Source organism: Ctenopharyngodon idella, chromosome 20 (assembly GCF_019924925.1).
Source record: "Ctenopharyngodon idella isolate HZGC_01 chromosome 20, HZGC01, whole genome shotgun sequence".
NCBI lineage: Eukaryota > Metazoa > Chordata > Actinopteri > Cypriniformes > Xenocyprididae > Ctenopharyngodon > Ctenopharyngodon idella.
Window position 1 is genome coordinate 30,858,913 of NC_067239.1, and position 16,832 is coordinate 30,875,744.

At 36.8% G+C, this 16,832-nt stretch overlaps 1 protein-coding gene across 1 annotated transcript; it reads right to left on the minus strand.

Moving 5' to 3' along the window:
- Positions 1-4,315: 4,315 nt before the first annotated feature.
- On the minus strand, positions 4,316-15,874 carry nfkbie (nuclear factor of kappa light polypeptide gene enhancer in B-cells inhibitor, epsilon). The gene is made up of 6 exons (XM_051874674.1): positions 15,300-15,874; positions 12,081-12,183; positions 8,739-8,949; positions 7,416-7,504; positions 7,070-7,318; positions 4,316-4,766 (listed from the first exon to the last, which is right to left on the minus strand). Exons 1-6 carry the CDS (start codon positions 15,599-15,601, stop codon positions 4,722-4,724), a joined length of 999 nt encoding a protein of 332 aa, XP_051730634.1. The 5' UTR covers positions 15,602-15,874; the 3' UTR covers positions 4,316-4,721.
- Between the last annotated feature and the right edge of the window lie 958 nt (positions 15,875-16,832).

A 16,832-nucleotide genomic window follows, 5' to 3' on the forward strand; every position in this document is an offset into this window, starting at 1 on the left:
TTATACAGTATATACAGTCATATTTTCATATGAGGGATCATGAATATTTTAGGAGACACACACATATATTATAATCATAGCAGCTTCTCTGTGATTTTTAAAAAGATTTTATTACAATGCATTAGAATATTGAGGAAACAATTCCAAAATATATAGTTAAAATATATTTATAAAAATTATACAATAGTGACAATTTTATTGTAAAACTTAAATGTATGTCGTAACATTACTTGATAATGAAAGTTAAATATTTAGTCACGAAATATTAAAAATTAAAATGTGTTAGAATATCGAAAATTTATTAGATACTCATTTAGTTTTAGCTGCTTCCATTTTCTATTTTATTTGTATTAATTTATTATTTTTTATAAATGTTTTACTATTTTTCTCAATACTCATAATTTCATATTAGAAAATAATACATTTAAGTATCAAATATTGTAAAATATACATTAATTTTGTAAAATAAAAAAAAATAATTATAACTATATATTTTGGAAACAGTTTACAGTAAGGTTTCATTTGTTGGCATTAGTTAACATGAACTAACAATTAAAAATACTTCTAAAGCATTCATTAATAATAAGTTAACATTAATTTCAACATTTACTAATTATTCATTATTCATTTCAAAAGGTGTATCTGTCAATAATATTTAATGGACCTGAGCTAACATGAACTAACAATGAATAATTCAATTTTAATTAATCAACCCTGGTCCCTAACCCAAAACATTAACAAAAATTAATAAATACTGTAAGAATTGTTAGTGAATGTAAGTTAATGTGTTAAATAATGTTAACTAATGGGACCTTATTGTAAAGTGCTACCATTTTTTTTTTTTTTATTAATATTCTAAAGTATGCATTTAATTATATATGTAGTTACCAAATACAATTGCAGTTGTAAAGAAAAGAAAAGAAAAATTTCATATTAATTTACAAGGAAATGTACTTGTTTTATTGAAAGCAGAGACTTGTATTAACCTGTCCTCTATTTACATGAATGGGTTATATTTCTGGTAAGTATGAGGAAGAGTGATGTGGCACATGATGGAAAACACATTTACCAGGAACTTGTTTTTGTGTATTTTCTGGTCATTGATTTTTTCCCAGTATCAATATTCTTGACAGCTGCAGAACATTTTCCCTCTTAATCCAAAGCACGAACCTTTCTCCATTAGTGTCTATTTGGTTCGTATTATATGTTTAACACTGTAAACTAAAATAATACGGTTGTGAAGTAAACAACATAGTTGTTGGCAGACGTTTATGAAATGATTCATGGTACCTGGTAAGGGTGTAAAGCCTCGGTTAAATACTCCAGTTCGGACGCGTACACGGACAGCACGGACGCGGACTACTTGTATTTACTAGTCCGCTCGGCGGACGTGTTCCACACATGCGCAGTACATCGGCGTGTACATGCGCATTAGATCTGCTTGAACAGTAAACAAACATGGATTATTGTACATTATTATTATTGCACATCTGGCTGTCTTTATATTGTTTTAATGACGGATTGTAGAAGTGCGGGTAGCGACTTCTTCACACAGCCTCTCTTCAAATTCGACGTCCACGTTGTTTTTCCAGCGCATGCGCAGTTGGTGCTTTTGTAGCCTGGTACGCGCGGTCACAAAAAATGTCCGCAAAAACCCTCGCGCACGCGGAAAGAATAAAGCCCAGGGTATAGAGGGTATGCATAGACGTCACTTTCCCGCCAGAACGCGCTCCCTCAGCTGGACTGAGTGGCAAAAGAACCTGCTGCATGACTGGGTTTAATAGGGGAAACTGCGAAAACGCGAGTAAAACAAACGATTACGCTAAAGGTTGGGCTCGAAAGTGTTCCTTATCACATGTCAAAGAAACCTAATCCACGGATATTGACGTGCAGCCAGGAATCATGTTTCCTGACATTTATATGTCCCTGATTTCGACGCCGGGGAAATACATAAAGCAAATCGGCCTGTGAACGCTTTATATAACTACAATATAGATTTAAATCGGAGTGATCACTTATATCAATGTTATATATTTCGTCATATCGTCCAGCCCTAAAACTTGTAGTTTTTGTCAGTGTATATTTAAAAACATCCACCTATGCAGAATATAAGATGGTAAATATTTAATTGATGAGTTGTCAATACAATATATAGGATATGATTTTACCCCAAAATCCAACATTTTGACACAAATTGATAACTGCAAAACATGTCCAGCTGTTTCTGTAAAATTGCAGCGACCTATTTGCTTCTTTTTTTCTGTAGCTTTAAACAGTCTCTAAAAATATACCTCAGATTTTGTGTCAAAGCAGTTTGTACAGTCAGTCGCAAAGCTCTTTCCCGTTTTGGATGTGTTTTGTGTGTTTTTCGCGGCATTCACCCTGAAAACTAATGCTGCCACTCGGTCTTTTTGCCACTCAGTGGGCGTAACCAGTCGTAACGGTCAATAGTGACGTCACGTGCATACTCTCTATACTTCGTTTTGCAAAGCCTTGGAAAGTATGCTTCATTTGACTCGTACGCATACACAGCCGTTCGACGCATGCGCAGTTTTATTTCATGCTACACTTGTACAAATGAGGGTACTTTCTAACCTCTTCGCACAATCTCTCGTCTATGTAGGCCTCCATTGTCGCTGTAGTTTGCATGCATTCCAGTCTGTTCCGTTTATGCCGTTTTTCTTCAACTACCTTGTGAATTGACAGCCCCAGGGCATGGTTGCCACCTTGTGGATAAACTAATTACTGCAAAAAATTAAATTCGCATGTGTGACCTGTTACAAAAATCCAGCGGTGCGAAATTTGCTTCACGCGCACTGTACGCTGACCCTTGCATACACGTAAAAAGTGAAGTATACTTTGGGCTTAACGGATTTAGCTAATGTGTGATCCATATGGTCTCATGTTATTCGCGGATTAAGTTTAACATCATAGAGTGAAAGTTTATCATTTGCACGTGTTTCTAAGTCTTGCCAATTTAAACATTCATGCGCAAGAAGAGAACTAAGTTCAGTACTTGCGCACATGAGATAACAGTGCGCGAGTACTGAATTGAGTTCTCTTCTTGCGCATGAATGTTTAGGCTCTTTTCCGATAGCGCGTGAATACTGAATTACCATTTCGAGTCTCCTTGCGTGCAAACGGACACACAAATTTATCTCAGAATAACCATCTAGGCAAGTATTAATTTAAACACAAGCGCTGTCCAAATACCCACACTTGCGGTCTTTGCACTTGACTACTTACATGACGTATTTCCTGTATTTGGCTCAAGTGTTCAATTAGTCGTTAAGACTGCAAGTGTGTGTAGAACTTTTGATTACCCAATGGGACACACTTACAGTCTTGCAAAAAAATGCAAGTGTTTACAGTTTTTTTTTTTTATTTTTTTTTTATTATTATTATTTTCAATGCTTTGCATTTTAACATACACTTTTAAATGTCTGTTCAGTGGTCGCTATGTAACTAACAGAAGACACAATATTAAAATTGTGGTGCTTCTTTAAGTGATAAAAAGCAGTTGCAAATGATGTACAAAATACACACAGCCTACTCATCTTTGCATCAATAAAATGTGCAACACTTTATATTTTACTACTAAATTATATGTAATATATAATTAATTTAACTTGCAGTCGAATGTTTTTCTTGACATCTCGCGATTTCGGGGCATGTGAGTTCCCGAACATAATGCATGATGGGATACGCTAGCCTCAAATAGCGCTCCGAAGCAGTATTCAAGATAGTGTGGGTTTAGTGTGCATTAAGGGCACTGCACTTGGGCATTTTAAGACATGGGACAGTCTTGTGCACTTACTTCCTGACGCGTGCACGCGCTCTCAAGTGGCCAAGACCGCAAGTGTGGGTGTTTGGACAAGGCTATAGTCGGTTACGTCTTAAGTGAATTGAACATAAACAGAAAGAAAATGGATACATATCAGTATTGATCCGTGTGTTAGGTCTTAAAGTGACAGCAACCTATAAAAATCTGCTGCTGACTGTGTCATTAATGCTAATCAAAAAACAAAAGACAGCTTTAACAAACATTAATCTATATTTAATTTATACGGTAAAAACTATGCAGTGGTATTTTACACTTAATTATTACATTTCTGTACCTGAATCCTAGATTTAGACCTTAATTTATTTTGTAACTTTGGTCTATTGTATTTATCTATGCTTGTAATTTGTGTATTCGATCCGTGACTCAAAAACTGTAATATGATCCAAACCATGAGTTTTGTGATCCGTTGCACCCCTAAAACCCAGATAATTAAAAAAGGTCTTGTATTTAGCACAAAGAAAACGCTGCACATAAATATTAAAACTTCTTTTATTGGCACTATGACCTGTTTCTTAAGAAAACAAGTTTGCAAAGCAGTGTTTCATTCGTTCATCTCGTTTACAACAGCACAGTCTTGCTACAAAAACATTAATATTGCTAATCAGAATGCATTTGTGTTGTAACATTAAGGTTGTTCAGCAGAGTACATATAATACGAGTTATGTCCGCACATCCCAACGACATTCCATGGGACGAAGCAGCAGCAAATAATGAACGGGCTGAAGCTGTTCCTGCCGTATAAATCAACCAGCATGATCACCACTGGACATAAATAGTTGCGGTTACAGGCAGACAAATCCAAAAAGTTCTGCAACTTCAGATCAAGAGTTTTTTTGTTTTGTTTTTTTAAAAAAAAAGAACATGCCGTCTCTCTTGTTCAGAAGTTGATCTGAATGTCGTCGAAGGGGAACAAGGCCAATATCTGCAAAACAAAAAAGGAGAAACTGTTACCACATCATCCCATTTCTGACGTAAAGCTTACAGAGAAAACGCATTTACTGTATGCTGCTGCTTACCAGTCAACATGAAACGACACAGATGAATCATGCACAATAATATAATGAATGTGTATTAAGAATGTACGTAGGGTAAATTGACTCTTCACAAAGACCAGTCCCCCTTAGTTTTCGGTACCAACCATGGTACTCTCACGCTACACTTCAATGAGTATATTTACATGCACCCTCATAATGGGTAATATTGCGATTAAACTTTACCTTATGTAAACACAATACTTAGATTAAACTAATGCAATTAAGCTCATAATCGTTGTAAACAATCACAAATAAACTGTGGCGTATGCCTATTTTAATCGCAGTAAACAGCAGGAGTCTAATTTGTCGTGCATACAATCAGACGACGAATACAATCAAGCACAGGCGATCCACACTCCAATCCAGAAGGGGGCGTGTGTGGTAATGCAACGCTGTTTGCTAATCACCACAACAGGGAAAAGAGCAGAAGAAGAGACGAACTATGCACCAACCCAAAACAGAGGCTGTTTTCTCAATATGCCTTCATAAGCGATCTTGCGTCCTTGTTTTCTCGTATTACGTCATCACCAACTGTTGAAGTTCAATTCCAATACTCCTGGCAAATGGTAAATTATGGTTTTATATGTTGAATTTTAAACCCCGAATTAAATTTAAAGATATCAAAAATGAGGGATGCACAATATATCGGGCACCATATCGGTTTCGGCCGATATATGTTCATTTTTAATGGATTATTTTCTTCAGATGTGCACTGTCCACCATGATGGTTTTGAATTGCTTGAAATATGATTGAAATCACTTCAAAAAGGAAAATACAGCAAGTGCAACATGTGCAGCGCAAGTCTGTCATATCGTCTACATAAAGTTATAATGAGAACATTTTAATTGTGTGCTGGGACATGGCTTTTATTTTTGTAATCAGGCTCTCAAAAATTATATTTAAAAAAAAAAAAAATTATATATTATATTTTGATTTATAGGCCAATATATCTGTTATCGGCTTTCAAATATAAAGAGTTATCGGTTATCGGTATCAGCCAAAATTTTCATATCAGTGCATCCCTATCAAAAATCTGTTTTTCATCAAGCACACTATTAATCAAGACATAAACTATCAGACAATATAAACACTAGGAACACATATGTTATTTATATACTATTATAGTATTTATTTTGAATTAGCTTGAATTATATTTTCAGTTTTAATTTTAGCTTAAATATGTTAATTGTAATTTTATTATGTGCTTCTGTCATTTTAATTTTTTTTTAGTAATGCGTTTAGATTTAATTTAGTTTTAATTCAGTTTTAGTAATTTTAGTACGTCAACTTTAATTTTCACTAGTTGTCAAGGGTCTTCAGAGTTGTTTTGAATATGTTTCTATGCAGTATTTTTTTAGTTTTAATTTTAGCTTAAATTTTAGGAATTTTGTTGTGTGCTGTCCTATTGTCATTTTAATTCATTTAGCTTTAATTTATTTTTATTTCAGTTTTAGTAAACTTATTTTATTTTTGAGTTGTTTTGAACATGCTACTATGTAGTATTGTCAGTTTTTATTTTAATTTTAATTTAAATTAGTCATTTTGCCATGTATATTTGTCATTTTAATTTGTATATATATATATATATATATATATATATATATATAGAGAGAGAGAGAGAGAGAGAGAAAGCTTTCATTTATTTCCACTTGATCTTTAACATTTTTGTTGAAGTTTTTTAAGTTTGTTTCATATATTTTATTTCAGCCTTATCTAATTGCGTTACTTAGTTACTTTTTATGAAAAGTAATGCATTACATTGCGTTACAAAATGCATTTTATATTAATTTTGAAGAATACAGAATGTTTTAGTGCAAGTGAGATGAGTAAATGCATGTTCACATTTAGTCTAGAACTATAATTAGCATGATTACACACAACGCCTCTGCACTTACGATTTCTCTCAACATGGGAACAAGAGAGCTGTCAGTCAATAAATGTGAAAAAGTAACTTGCGTTACTCATTTGAAAAACTTAGACATTTTGTTGTAAATTGAAAAAGTAATGCGTTACTTTACTAGTTACTTGAAAAAGTAATCTGATTACGTAACTCAAGTTACTTGTAATGCATTACCCCCAACACTGATAAAAACAGCACTGATACAGGGTTGGTTCAGACTGAAAAAGGCACCATTTCTGGTCTGACACTGAAGATTTTGTTAGATAATAAGGGAATGTGAATGTCCTTACATCATCGTTGCCGTCTGCTAGATCCAGGGCTGTTTCATCCTCCATGTTTTTGATCATCTTGTCGGCTCCGGCTTGGCATAGAAGGTTGGCGATGGAGGCGTCCTGTCGGCCCACGGCCAAATGCAGGGCGGTGCAGCCGTTGAACATGGCGGCATCAACATTCGCCCCTCTGTTCAGCAGCAGGGTCACTGCCTGCACGTCGTGGAGCTCTACCGCCATATGTAACGCCGTCTTCCCGCTTGTACCCTCCTGAACGACACAAAAATGAAGAAACACGTGGATGTTTGGTCACAGGACTGAAGGTTTTTTTTTAGCAAGCGCAACAGATCAGACTTAACCAGCTCACCTGTATGTTCAGATCCACACCTTTCTTCATCAACAGCCGCATGAGACGATGATGTTTATGCAGGGTGGCCACATGGAGACACGTGAGACCTGCAAAATGGGAATCAGACGGAATATTTTATGCCTTGATTAATAAAGTATATTTATTTACATTTATGCATTTGACAGATGCTTTTATCCAAAGTGACTTTCATTGCATTCAAAGTATATATTTTATCAGTTCATGCATTCACAATGACCTTGGCTGTGTTAATGCTATTATGTACTGTTTGAGGTACGGGAATGTATATATAATATAGTATCAACTCTGATGCCAGAAACTACTCAATACCTTTATATATCTATATATTATATCTTTATGCAAGTATACAAATGTGATGTGAGCAGTCATAATGTAAAAACATCAAACTGCTTCTCTGCCATGACAGTAGCTGACATAAAGAGAAAACTGAATGATGCTGACGTTAGGAAACACTGATACTGGAAGTCCATGAAAACATGGAAAAACTCCAGGGCACTTTTTGATGCCAACTTCCTTCTTCTGGCATGACTAAAAACCCTGATGATGCACTCAGAACGAACTCCACTGACGCCACCAACATCACAGCAGCGTGACTGCCTTTCTCAATATTGCTCTTGAAAAAATACATATGAAGTACGCAAAAGTAGCATTAAAATACATAAAATGGAGCACATGTGAGTGATGTTTGACCATACAAAGGAGACCTGACGAAGGAGACATTCACATTTATACCTGGTGTTTTATTCCGTCTCTTTTGTCCACTTTCAAATCCTTCTGTGCTGATTTTTTCGAGGGGAGGGCCTATGGGTGGGTAAATGTATGGGTTTTTTCAGACTGACAAAGTTTAAATCCTGTCTGGCTCGCGAGCTTCCCATAATATTTAGGCGTAAGGTCAGTATGCGAAGAGTAGGCGTCTTTTGTAGCTGTTTGAACACATTCAACCACATGAGTGTTTACACTACGAAAGCAATCCGGTTGAATGTGTTTTTGACTAGCTCTGGAAGTGGTCAAAAGTGGACAAGCTCAAACTGTTTTACACCCTGTTTACATCTGTATTTAGCGGCGTCCACTTGTGATCCGCTCGACCAAAACACATCTTAGTACCAGGTGTAAACAGGGCCTATGTTGTAATTGCATATTGCTGTGCAGTTACCTCTCCTCAACAAGACACATGATTTGAGGAATCATTCATGTCTGGAGCACAAACGTGGCAGGATAATTTACACACTCAACTTTAATATTTGGTGGCATAGGTTTGTTAAAATCACTAACAAGTATGATGACTACCAAACAGACTCTTACCTCTCCAGTTCTGTGTTTCCAGCATGTTGGTGAGTTTGCTGGGTGAGGCGTTGTGGACCATCTCACTGGCACATTCCAAGAATCCGTGCTCACATGCCACATGGAGAGGGGTGTTTCCTTCCTGGTCCTGGAGTTCCAGTAACACCTTCTTTTCTACCAGGCCCTTTACTACAGAGGTCTGGTTCAGGTAGGTGGCCAGGTGCAACGGCGTCTGTGGATGTCAGAATACAGTCAGCATCTGACAAAATGGCGTTAGGGTTATCATGGCTTATCCTACTTTTAATGACAAAAACAAAGTCCATTTGATGTAAAAAAAAAATACAACAGATAGTTCTAAAACTTGATGATAGTGCTCCAGTAATGCCAATAGTACTTAAAGGGATGAAAATTCCCCAAAAATGAAAATTGTCATTAATTACTCATCCTCATGTCGTTCCAAACCTGTAAAACTTTCGTTCATCTTCGGAACACAGATTTTTTTTTAACAAAGTCTGAGTGCTTTCTGTCCCTCCATTGACAGCTATGCAACTACCACTTTGACGCTTCAAAAAGTTCATAAAGAGATCGTAAAACTAATCCATATGAATTGAGCGGTTTAGTCCAAATTTTCTGAAGAGACTCGATCACTTTATATGATGATCAGATTGAATTTAGGCTTTTATTCACATATAAACACTAATCAGCGAACATAAAGAGAAGCTCTAACATGCTGCGTAACACGGGAATGAACCTCATTGGTTCTTGCAGAAGCTCAAACATGCTGCGTAACACGAGAATGAACCTCATTGGTTCTTGCAGAAGCTCCAATGTACTGCGTAAAATAAGAATGAACCTCATTGGTTCTTGCAGAAGCTCCAATGTACTGCGTAAAATAAGAATGAACCTCATTGGTTCTTGCAGAAGCTCAAACGTGCTGCGTAACACAAGAATGAACCTCATTGGTTCTTGCGGAAGCTCAAACGTGCTGCGTAACACAAGAATGAACCTCATTGGTTCTTGCAGAAGCTCAAACGTGCTGCGTAACACAAGAATGAACCTCATTGGTTCTTGCAAAAGCTCAAACGTGCTGCGTAACACGAGAATGAACCTCATTGGTTCTTGCGGAAGCTCAAACGTGCTGCGTAAAAGAAGAATGAACCTCATTGGTTCTTGCAGAAGCTCAAACGTGCTGCGTAACACGAGAATGAACCTCATTGGTTCTTGCGGAAGCTCAAACGTGCTGCGTAACACAAGAATGAACCTCATTGGTTCTTGCAGAAGCTCAAACGTGCTGCGTAACATGAGAATGAACCTCATTGGTTCTTGCAGAAGCTCAAATGTACTGCGTAAAAGAAGAATGAACCTCATTGGCTCTTGCAGAAGCTCAAACGTGCTGCGTAACAAAATAATGAACCTCATTGGTTCTTGCAGAAGCTCAAACGTGCTGCGTAACACAAGAATGAACCTCATTGGCTCTTGCAGAAGCTCAAACGTGCTGCGTAACACAAGAATGAACCTCATTGGTTCTCGCACGTCTAGCAAACATGCTTGAGCTTCCGTTTACCACAACTGATGTGTGAGTTGATGAATGTTTATATGTGAATAAAAGCGAAAATTTGGCCTAAACCGTTCAATTCATCTGGATTAGTTTTACGATCACTTTATGAACTTTTTGCAGCATCAAAGTGGTAGTTGCGTAGCTGTCAATGGAGGGACTGAAATTGCTCAGATTTCATTCAAATATCTTCATTTGTGTACCGAAGATGAACGAAAGAGGGTGAGTAAATGATGACAGAAATGGGCGAACTAACCCTTTAAGTAATACGGTTTCGTTTTTTATGCAACTGGATATGTGGGGTTATTTGTAGTATGGGGACCATCCCCGTGTCTTCAGACCATCACACTTGATTTGATAGTTAGCCTGCGTGGGTTAGCAAGAGCATCACAGAATGGCATTAACCCTTTTGATTTAATGTCAATAAGAAATGAGGTTCATTTATTCCAAAGATGAGGGACCATGTAATGGTTTACTCAATCTAGGAGTTATACACTGACTGTGTCAAAAGGAAACATGTGAGTAATATGTCCAATGGCCTGGCATTAGCTGATTACGTGGCTTTTGGTAAAAGCACAGCAGGACCAGTATTACTCACAGCTTTAAGTGCTGACTGTCAGATTTGTGCGCAGTTTCCTTTAGACTTCACACCCTCATGTGCTTTAAGACCGCCTGACCCAAATCTGACAACCTCTCATTTAATAAAACCCAACTAGCAACAGAGTCAACATGAAACAGTTTTTGTAACTTATTTTACTTTAATAATGTGACACATTTCGGTTGATTTTTATCCATCAGGAATTGAATTCACTTTCCAGAAAAGTGAAGTGATTACATTTGATGAAAGATTACACAGATTTCCTTTTTCTGAATAACATGCACGGGTGAATCACTGACTATAAGCAGTGCTAACTTTTGATTTCATATTGTAATGTAAAACTAGCCAAATGAGTCACTGTTAATAATAACCACTAGAGTATTTTGACTGTAAAAGTCAATGTTTTGAGCAAGATCCACAATGTCCAGTGTTCCCACACCTTTTTGACCAATGCGTTTTTCATCATTCATGATGGTAAAACTAGAAACATTGGTTATCCCAATGGGATTTTAATAATCTCCATGGTATTTCCAGGTGCTAATGGATGAATTCATAAAGAAAACCCCTTTGAATGTTTCTTTTCATTTCAAAACAAGAATATAATTCCCCAAAATGCATTGTAATGTGAGAGTTATGCATCTGTCCACAGCTTTCCATGTTGAGTTTGTGAGTAATCACCTGTGGTTATTTTAGATGTAACATCACACCCTCAATGGTTAAAATGGCTTCTAATGCATCAGAGGGTAATTCATTGATATTTCCAGGTTTCCATGACTGTAAATATTAATCAATTTGTTGACTTGGCCACATTACAGCTTCCTTTCACCAAAAATGGCAACAAAAAGTCAATAATAAAGTCAATAATAAGCAGGGGGTTTCAACAGAAAGCCCCTCGTCTGTTGTCACTGGATAAACCCCAAATTTCAAAATAACAATTGAAACTGAGGCTGTCAAACGGGTGTAATAAACCCCCATCATTCTTTGATATGCGCTAGGGGAGTTTCCCCTCAAAGGGGAAACAAAAAATAAGCAAACTCATTACAACATTCATACCAGATTTCCCTCAACAGTTTTTCTGTTCCCTCAGGGGCAATTCATGAAACACGAACAGAACGGATTTCTGTGGAAATAGCTCACAAATCCTCCAACTTGCATGAGAAACTTGTTGTGCAATTGTTTGTGAGACGTGTGGAGAATCTTAAGATGATACCTGATACAAGTTGTTCTGAATATCCAACAGCTCTTGAGGAAACAGCTCTATTAACCAATGTGCAAAGCGTTGCTCTTCGTGGATAATGGCCAAATGGAGAATCCTGGAAAAACAAGCAGACATGCAAGTTGCTGGTTAAATGCCAGTTAAACGCTAGTTGAAAGATGAAGCAGAGCCAACGGTAAAGGGAAGGAACTATCAAAGCAAACCGCAGTCTAAAAGCAGCACATTTCACAATGTGTGATGGAAAAAAAAAAAAAAGAAGAAAAAAAAAAATAGGTCGGACGATACTGAGAAATATGTCACACAAAAGTGTGTTGCTGACAGCGGTTCGCAGAGGCATTCAGCCATTGCGCAACACTGGAACTTTTGAGCATTATTAGAGCATTCATATCAGAGATCGTCTTGCTATTGAATGATAAAACCTTTCAGATGGTTAGTAAAAATCTTGCAGTTACAAGAAAGACGACAGCCGATTTAAAACAGATGAGAAATGCAAAAAACCGAGAGTTAATCTCAAGAAAACACGTTAAGGTCACATTTAATCATCAAAAAAGGAAGATTAAATTTGCATAAACAATTACTTGACGTTTTTTCCATTTACAGACAAAATACTTCCTCTTTTTTCCTTTTGATTTTAAGGGTAAAATATGACCCTAGCTTGTTTTGTCTGGTTGCATGAAACTGTTTCATTCATTTACTTAATTCAGATGTATTTGAGTCACAAGGAACCAGTAAATGATGCAGCAGGAGCATAAACTAATGCACACTCGTCGTCTTTTTCCCCATCCTCTAGCTCGTTTATTTCCTCGCAGGTGTGTCATTTCCCACATCGATAACCTAGTCTTTACTTTTACAGTAAGCCAGAAGGAAACAGGTAGAAGCAAGTGGTTTCAGCATTTAAATAATGTGAGAACAACTTAGGTGTCATCGATCTGATTGTGGTAAAACGATCATGATTCATATTGTTTCGCTGCATGTGAAATTAACAGGTTTAGTTCGCCTAAACATTTACATTTTTATTCCACCTCACCTAAGGAGAGACTTTGAACTGATTTTACACCGCTTTTTCTTCCCATGTAATGAAAGTGGATGGGAATTGTGCTCCAAAAAGGCACTATAAAGTCAAAAAAGTCCTTATGAACTGTGTGTGAAATCTTCGCCGCAACTGTAGTTGTTTTCAGTGTTTAAATTTAAGTTATTGTATGATAAAAACACTTGGAACATATTGTAAATGATTCATTTTTTGGGTGACCAATTCATTTTAAAAGTTTCTGAGCTTTATATAACACTGTGTCTGTAATATAAAACTGACAGCATGAAAGTGAATCCCTAAAGTGGGACATTGCTTATCCGGATGGCCTGGGGATTTCATATGGACATTTTTTTCCTTGCAACAGCAACAAAAGCAGGCCAAAGGTAAACCATAGCTGCTCACTATGATTCAAGATGCATCAAAAAGCAAGATGTTCTCCAAAATAACAATCTTATTGACATGCTGGTTTGTCACTGTCAAAACCAATGAAGAAATTAAAGCAGGGTGACCTTAACCAAGTTGTGTGTTCGTGCCCACTTGTGCGGTGAATGTTTGCCTATGTTTTTGTACATATACGTTACAGGTTGAACCACGATCTGGTGTAAAGGTCACTGCTTGCATAAACATGTTTACGTGACACGTGCTCTTTTGGGATAAATAATATACATTAAAAGCACGTGAAAATATATGTGTTTAAAACAAAAGCTTTGCAGTCTTCCAAAAGGCTGCCATCAGAACGTGTTTTCTAGCTTGACGAGGGGGGAATTCCACTGCATACTTCTGCTTTCTCTCTTCTCATGCGCCATAAACAGCAGATCCAGTTTCTAGATGTCTGTTAACTGACTGGCTGTTGTGTTAAAACAGAAAAGCCTGCTACTGTAATCAAATCTTCATTTGTCATATGAGAATGTGTCACTCAGCAAACTAAAACAGGCTGTAAAATGAATCAACTTAAAAAAAAATGTTTGTTAGTTTCATGTGGACCAACATTTTTTGACCTTTTATGACCGTACAAAACAAGAATGAGCAATTTTTAACTCTCTTTTCAATTAAAATAAATTGGTTTGCTCTTGAACTGCTAAAGGTAGGAAGGGCAACATTATTCAAATAGTTATTCATTTTCCGTTACCTGGTCCTTATTTATGAGAGTTCACCATGAAAACACTTTCTACGGACTTGAAACTTTCTCTCATCCACAATTAAACTTTTTAAACTGAGTGCTAGATTAATAAAAAACTTCCTATTCTCTCTGTTTGACAACATAACATTTGGTAAATTAACATTAAATTCAAGCAAATCCAGGACATTAAATGTTTGTTAAGGGTTGAAGAAACATCCTGCACACTTTTTTTGAACTCAATTCACCTCCACGCCATCTATCTATCTATCTATCCATCAGCCTTGCACTTTAAGCTGCAAAGAGAGCATTTCGTTACGATTATATGAAAATAAACACTTTATAAATGAGTTCCAGTCAATACAGCAGGCCAGGAGTGTTGCAAGATTTAAATTAAGCAATAAGGTACAAATATAGTCTGTAACCAGCTTGATTATATTTACAATAAAGCACGACCTATTATAAAAAATGAATATATCTTTAAAAAAAAAAAAAAAGTAAAGTACACCATTTTTCATTTAAAAGTCCATTCATTAAGCACAATCCTTCCGCTAGATAATATAGTCACCGCCATAACAGAATGATGCAATGCAACAAAAACATTGATCCAATAGGGGATGCAGTGGAATTGTGAACGGGTATTTCACGTTACAGCTCACTATATTTTAGATGTTTATTATGGCTGGAACCGGATCGGAACTTGATATTTGAACCACCTGTTCGCCGTATCACAGACCTATTTACCGCAGTACGTCGTGCATGACAGGGATGGATGCTACCTGAAGAATCTGCACATTAAGTTTTGATGAGAAAAAGTGTTTCCATACCATTTTTATTATGTAGAATCCGTTTTGTGAAAACAAGGCGGCATATAGGACGTGTTATATTTTGAATATATATTACTCCGCGGCGCGCGTGCTTGTCAACAACTCCCTCAGGATCTTATTGCTTGAACCACGTTAATTAAACTCACAAACACCCCATATTTAGACATCAAAACATTTTGAAATACACTCAGGTGACGCATTTGAACTTTCACAAACATATCAATGAAATTTAAACGTACGTGTCTCCATCTTCTGTAACAGTGGTTAAGAAATTCACTTCCTCCTCAGTGTATTCACAGTCTGTTGGGTTTTCACAATCAGAAATTATGCATTCTTCGATTAAATCCCCCAAACTTTCCACTGTTAACGATGAAGAGACGTAAGCAGAGTCCAGCCTCTCTTCTGTACCGAGTTTATCCTTCTCCTCAGAGTTGTCCAAACTCACATAATCTCTGGATATATATATCGATTCGATTCCGGAGTCAGTCCGGTTGTCTTCTATTTCGAATTTTCGTTCTTTCTCACCGCCGCTTCGCGCCATTTCGAAGCTTCGATGCTTATCGTCAATGTTGCAATGTAAAGTTGAAGCGAAGTAAAATCACCGTGACATTATGACACCAGAGACATTCGCTTTTGTTTCTCATCCCACCACCGATGACTCGGCTGCCCGCCTCAGATACTCCCAGACTTCCCAATGGTTTTTTAACGTGAAGTGTGTGGTTTCGGGGTGAGCTTAAGTGTACCAGCCAAACTCAGTAAGGTAATGAAACTGCTGCGAGAATGCTGGCAGTAATGTGTAGCAGCCTACATGGGGAAGCGGTATTGGAGGCGGAGTCAACGCGGCTTTCAATCCGTCTACAGTGGGAATTCCCCACAAGGGAGTGGCAAAACCCCATATCATTACCGAACCAATCCAAACACACCATGACAACCCCATGGAATCTCCTGAAAGCCCTCAAATTCAAACCTGTTCTCTATTTTGGACTCCCAACAACTTCCTTGAACAACCTGTGACTTGACCTGACAGGATTTAAAGTCCCTGAATTGCAACACACCCTTAATCTGGGCATTTATATGTTTCCAAGATTGCAACTGATAATTTTAGAACATAATTTGAATTCATCTCATATGCAGTCAAGTTTGAGTCACTGATTATTTTCATACTGAATGTTATTTTCCTGTTTATTACTGCAGTCTGTATTGTATAAAGTGCTAAATAAATGTGACTTGACCACAACTAGTGCATGATCATCTTTAGCTTTATACATTAAGCTAAAGTTCTCATTGTGCATTTTTATACAGTAATTTGGATTTATAAAGGATAGGAATGCCACAAAGGTTATTTGCAAGCCTAATTTTGGTTTATACCTGATGCATTGTCTGTTGTGTTTTGACGTAAGTGGATCAGAAATATGTAAAATGAAACAGTATGAAACTATAGGCTTTTGTTTTGGTGTTATCATCATGTTCTGCATATTATATACTACTAACAACTTGTTCTGCATGTCTAAATGAAGTACAACTATTCATCATGAATGCACAGATTTTGTATTTTAAAAATCCACATTTATCTTCAATTCTATCGTGCTTTATTGTTTGGAGATAATGTTTCATTAAACACAACGGGCAGTACCATCAATGACCAGCAGGTGGCGCTGTAATCTGTCTTTAAATTCGGTACTGTATATTGTCAGGCGTGATATATGTTTGATTGGCTCATTTTTACGTTTGAAAAGTCAAATGACTCCGATTACGTCTGACACAAGTCTTTT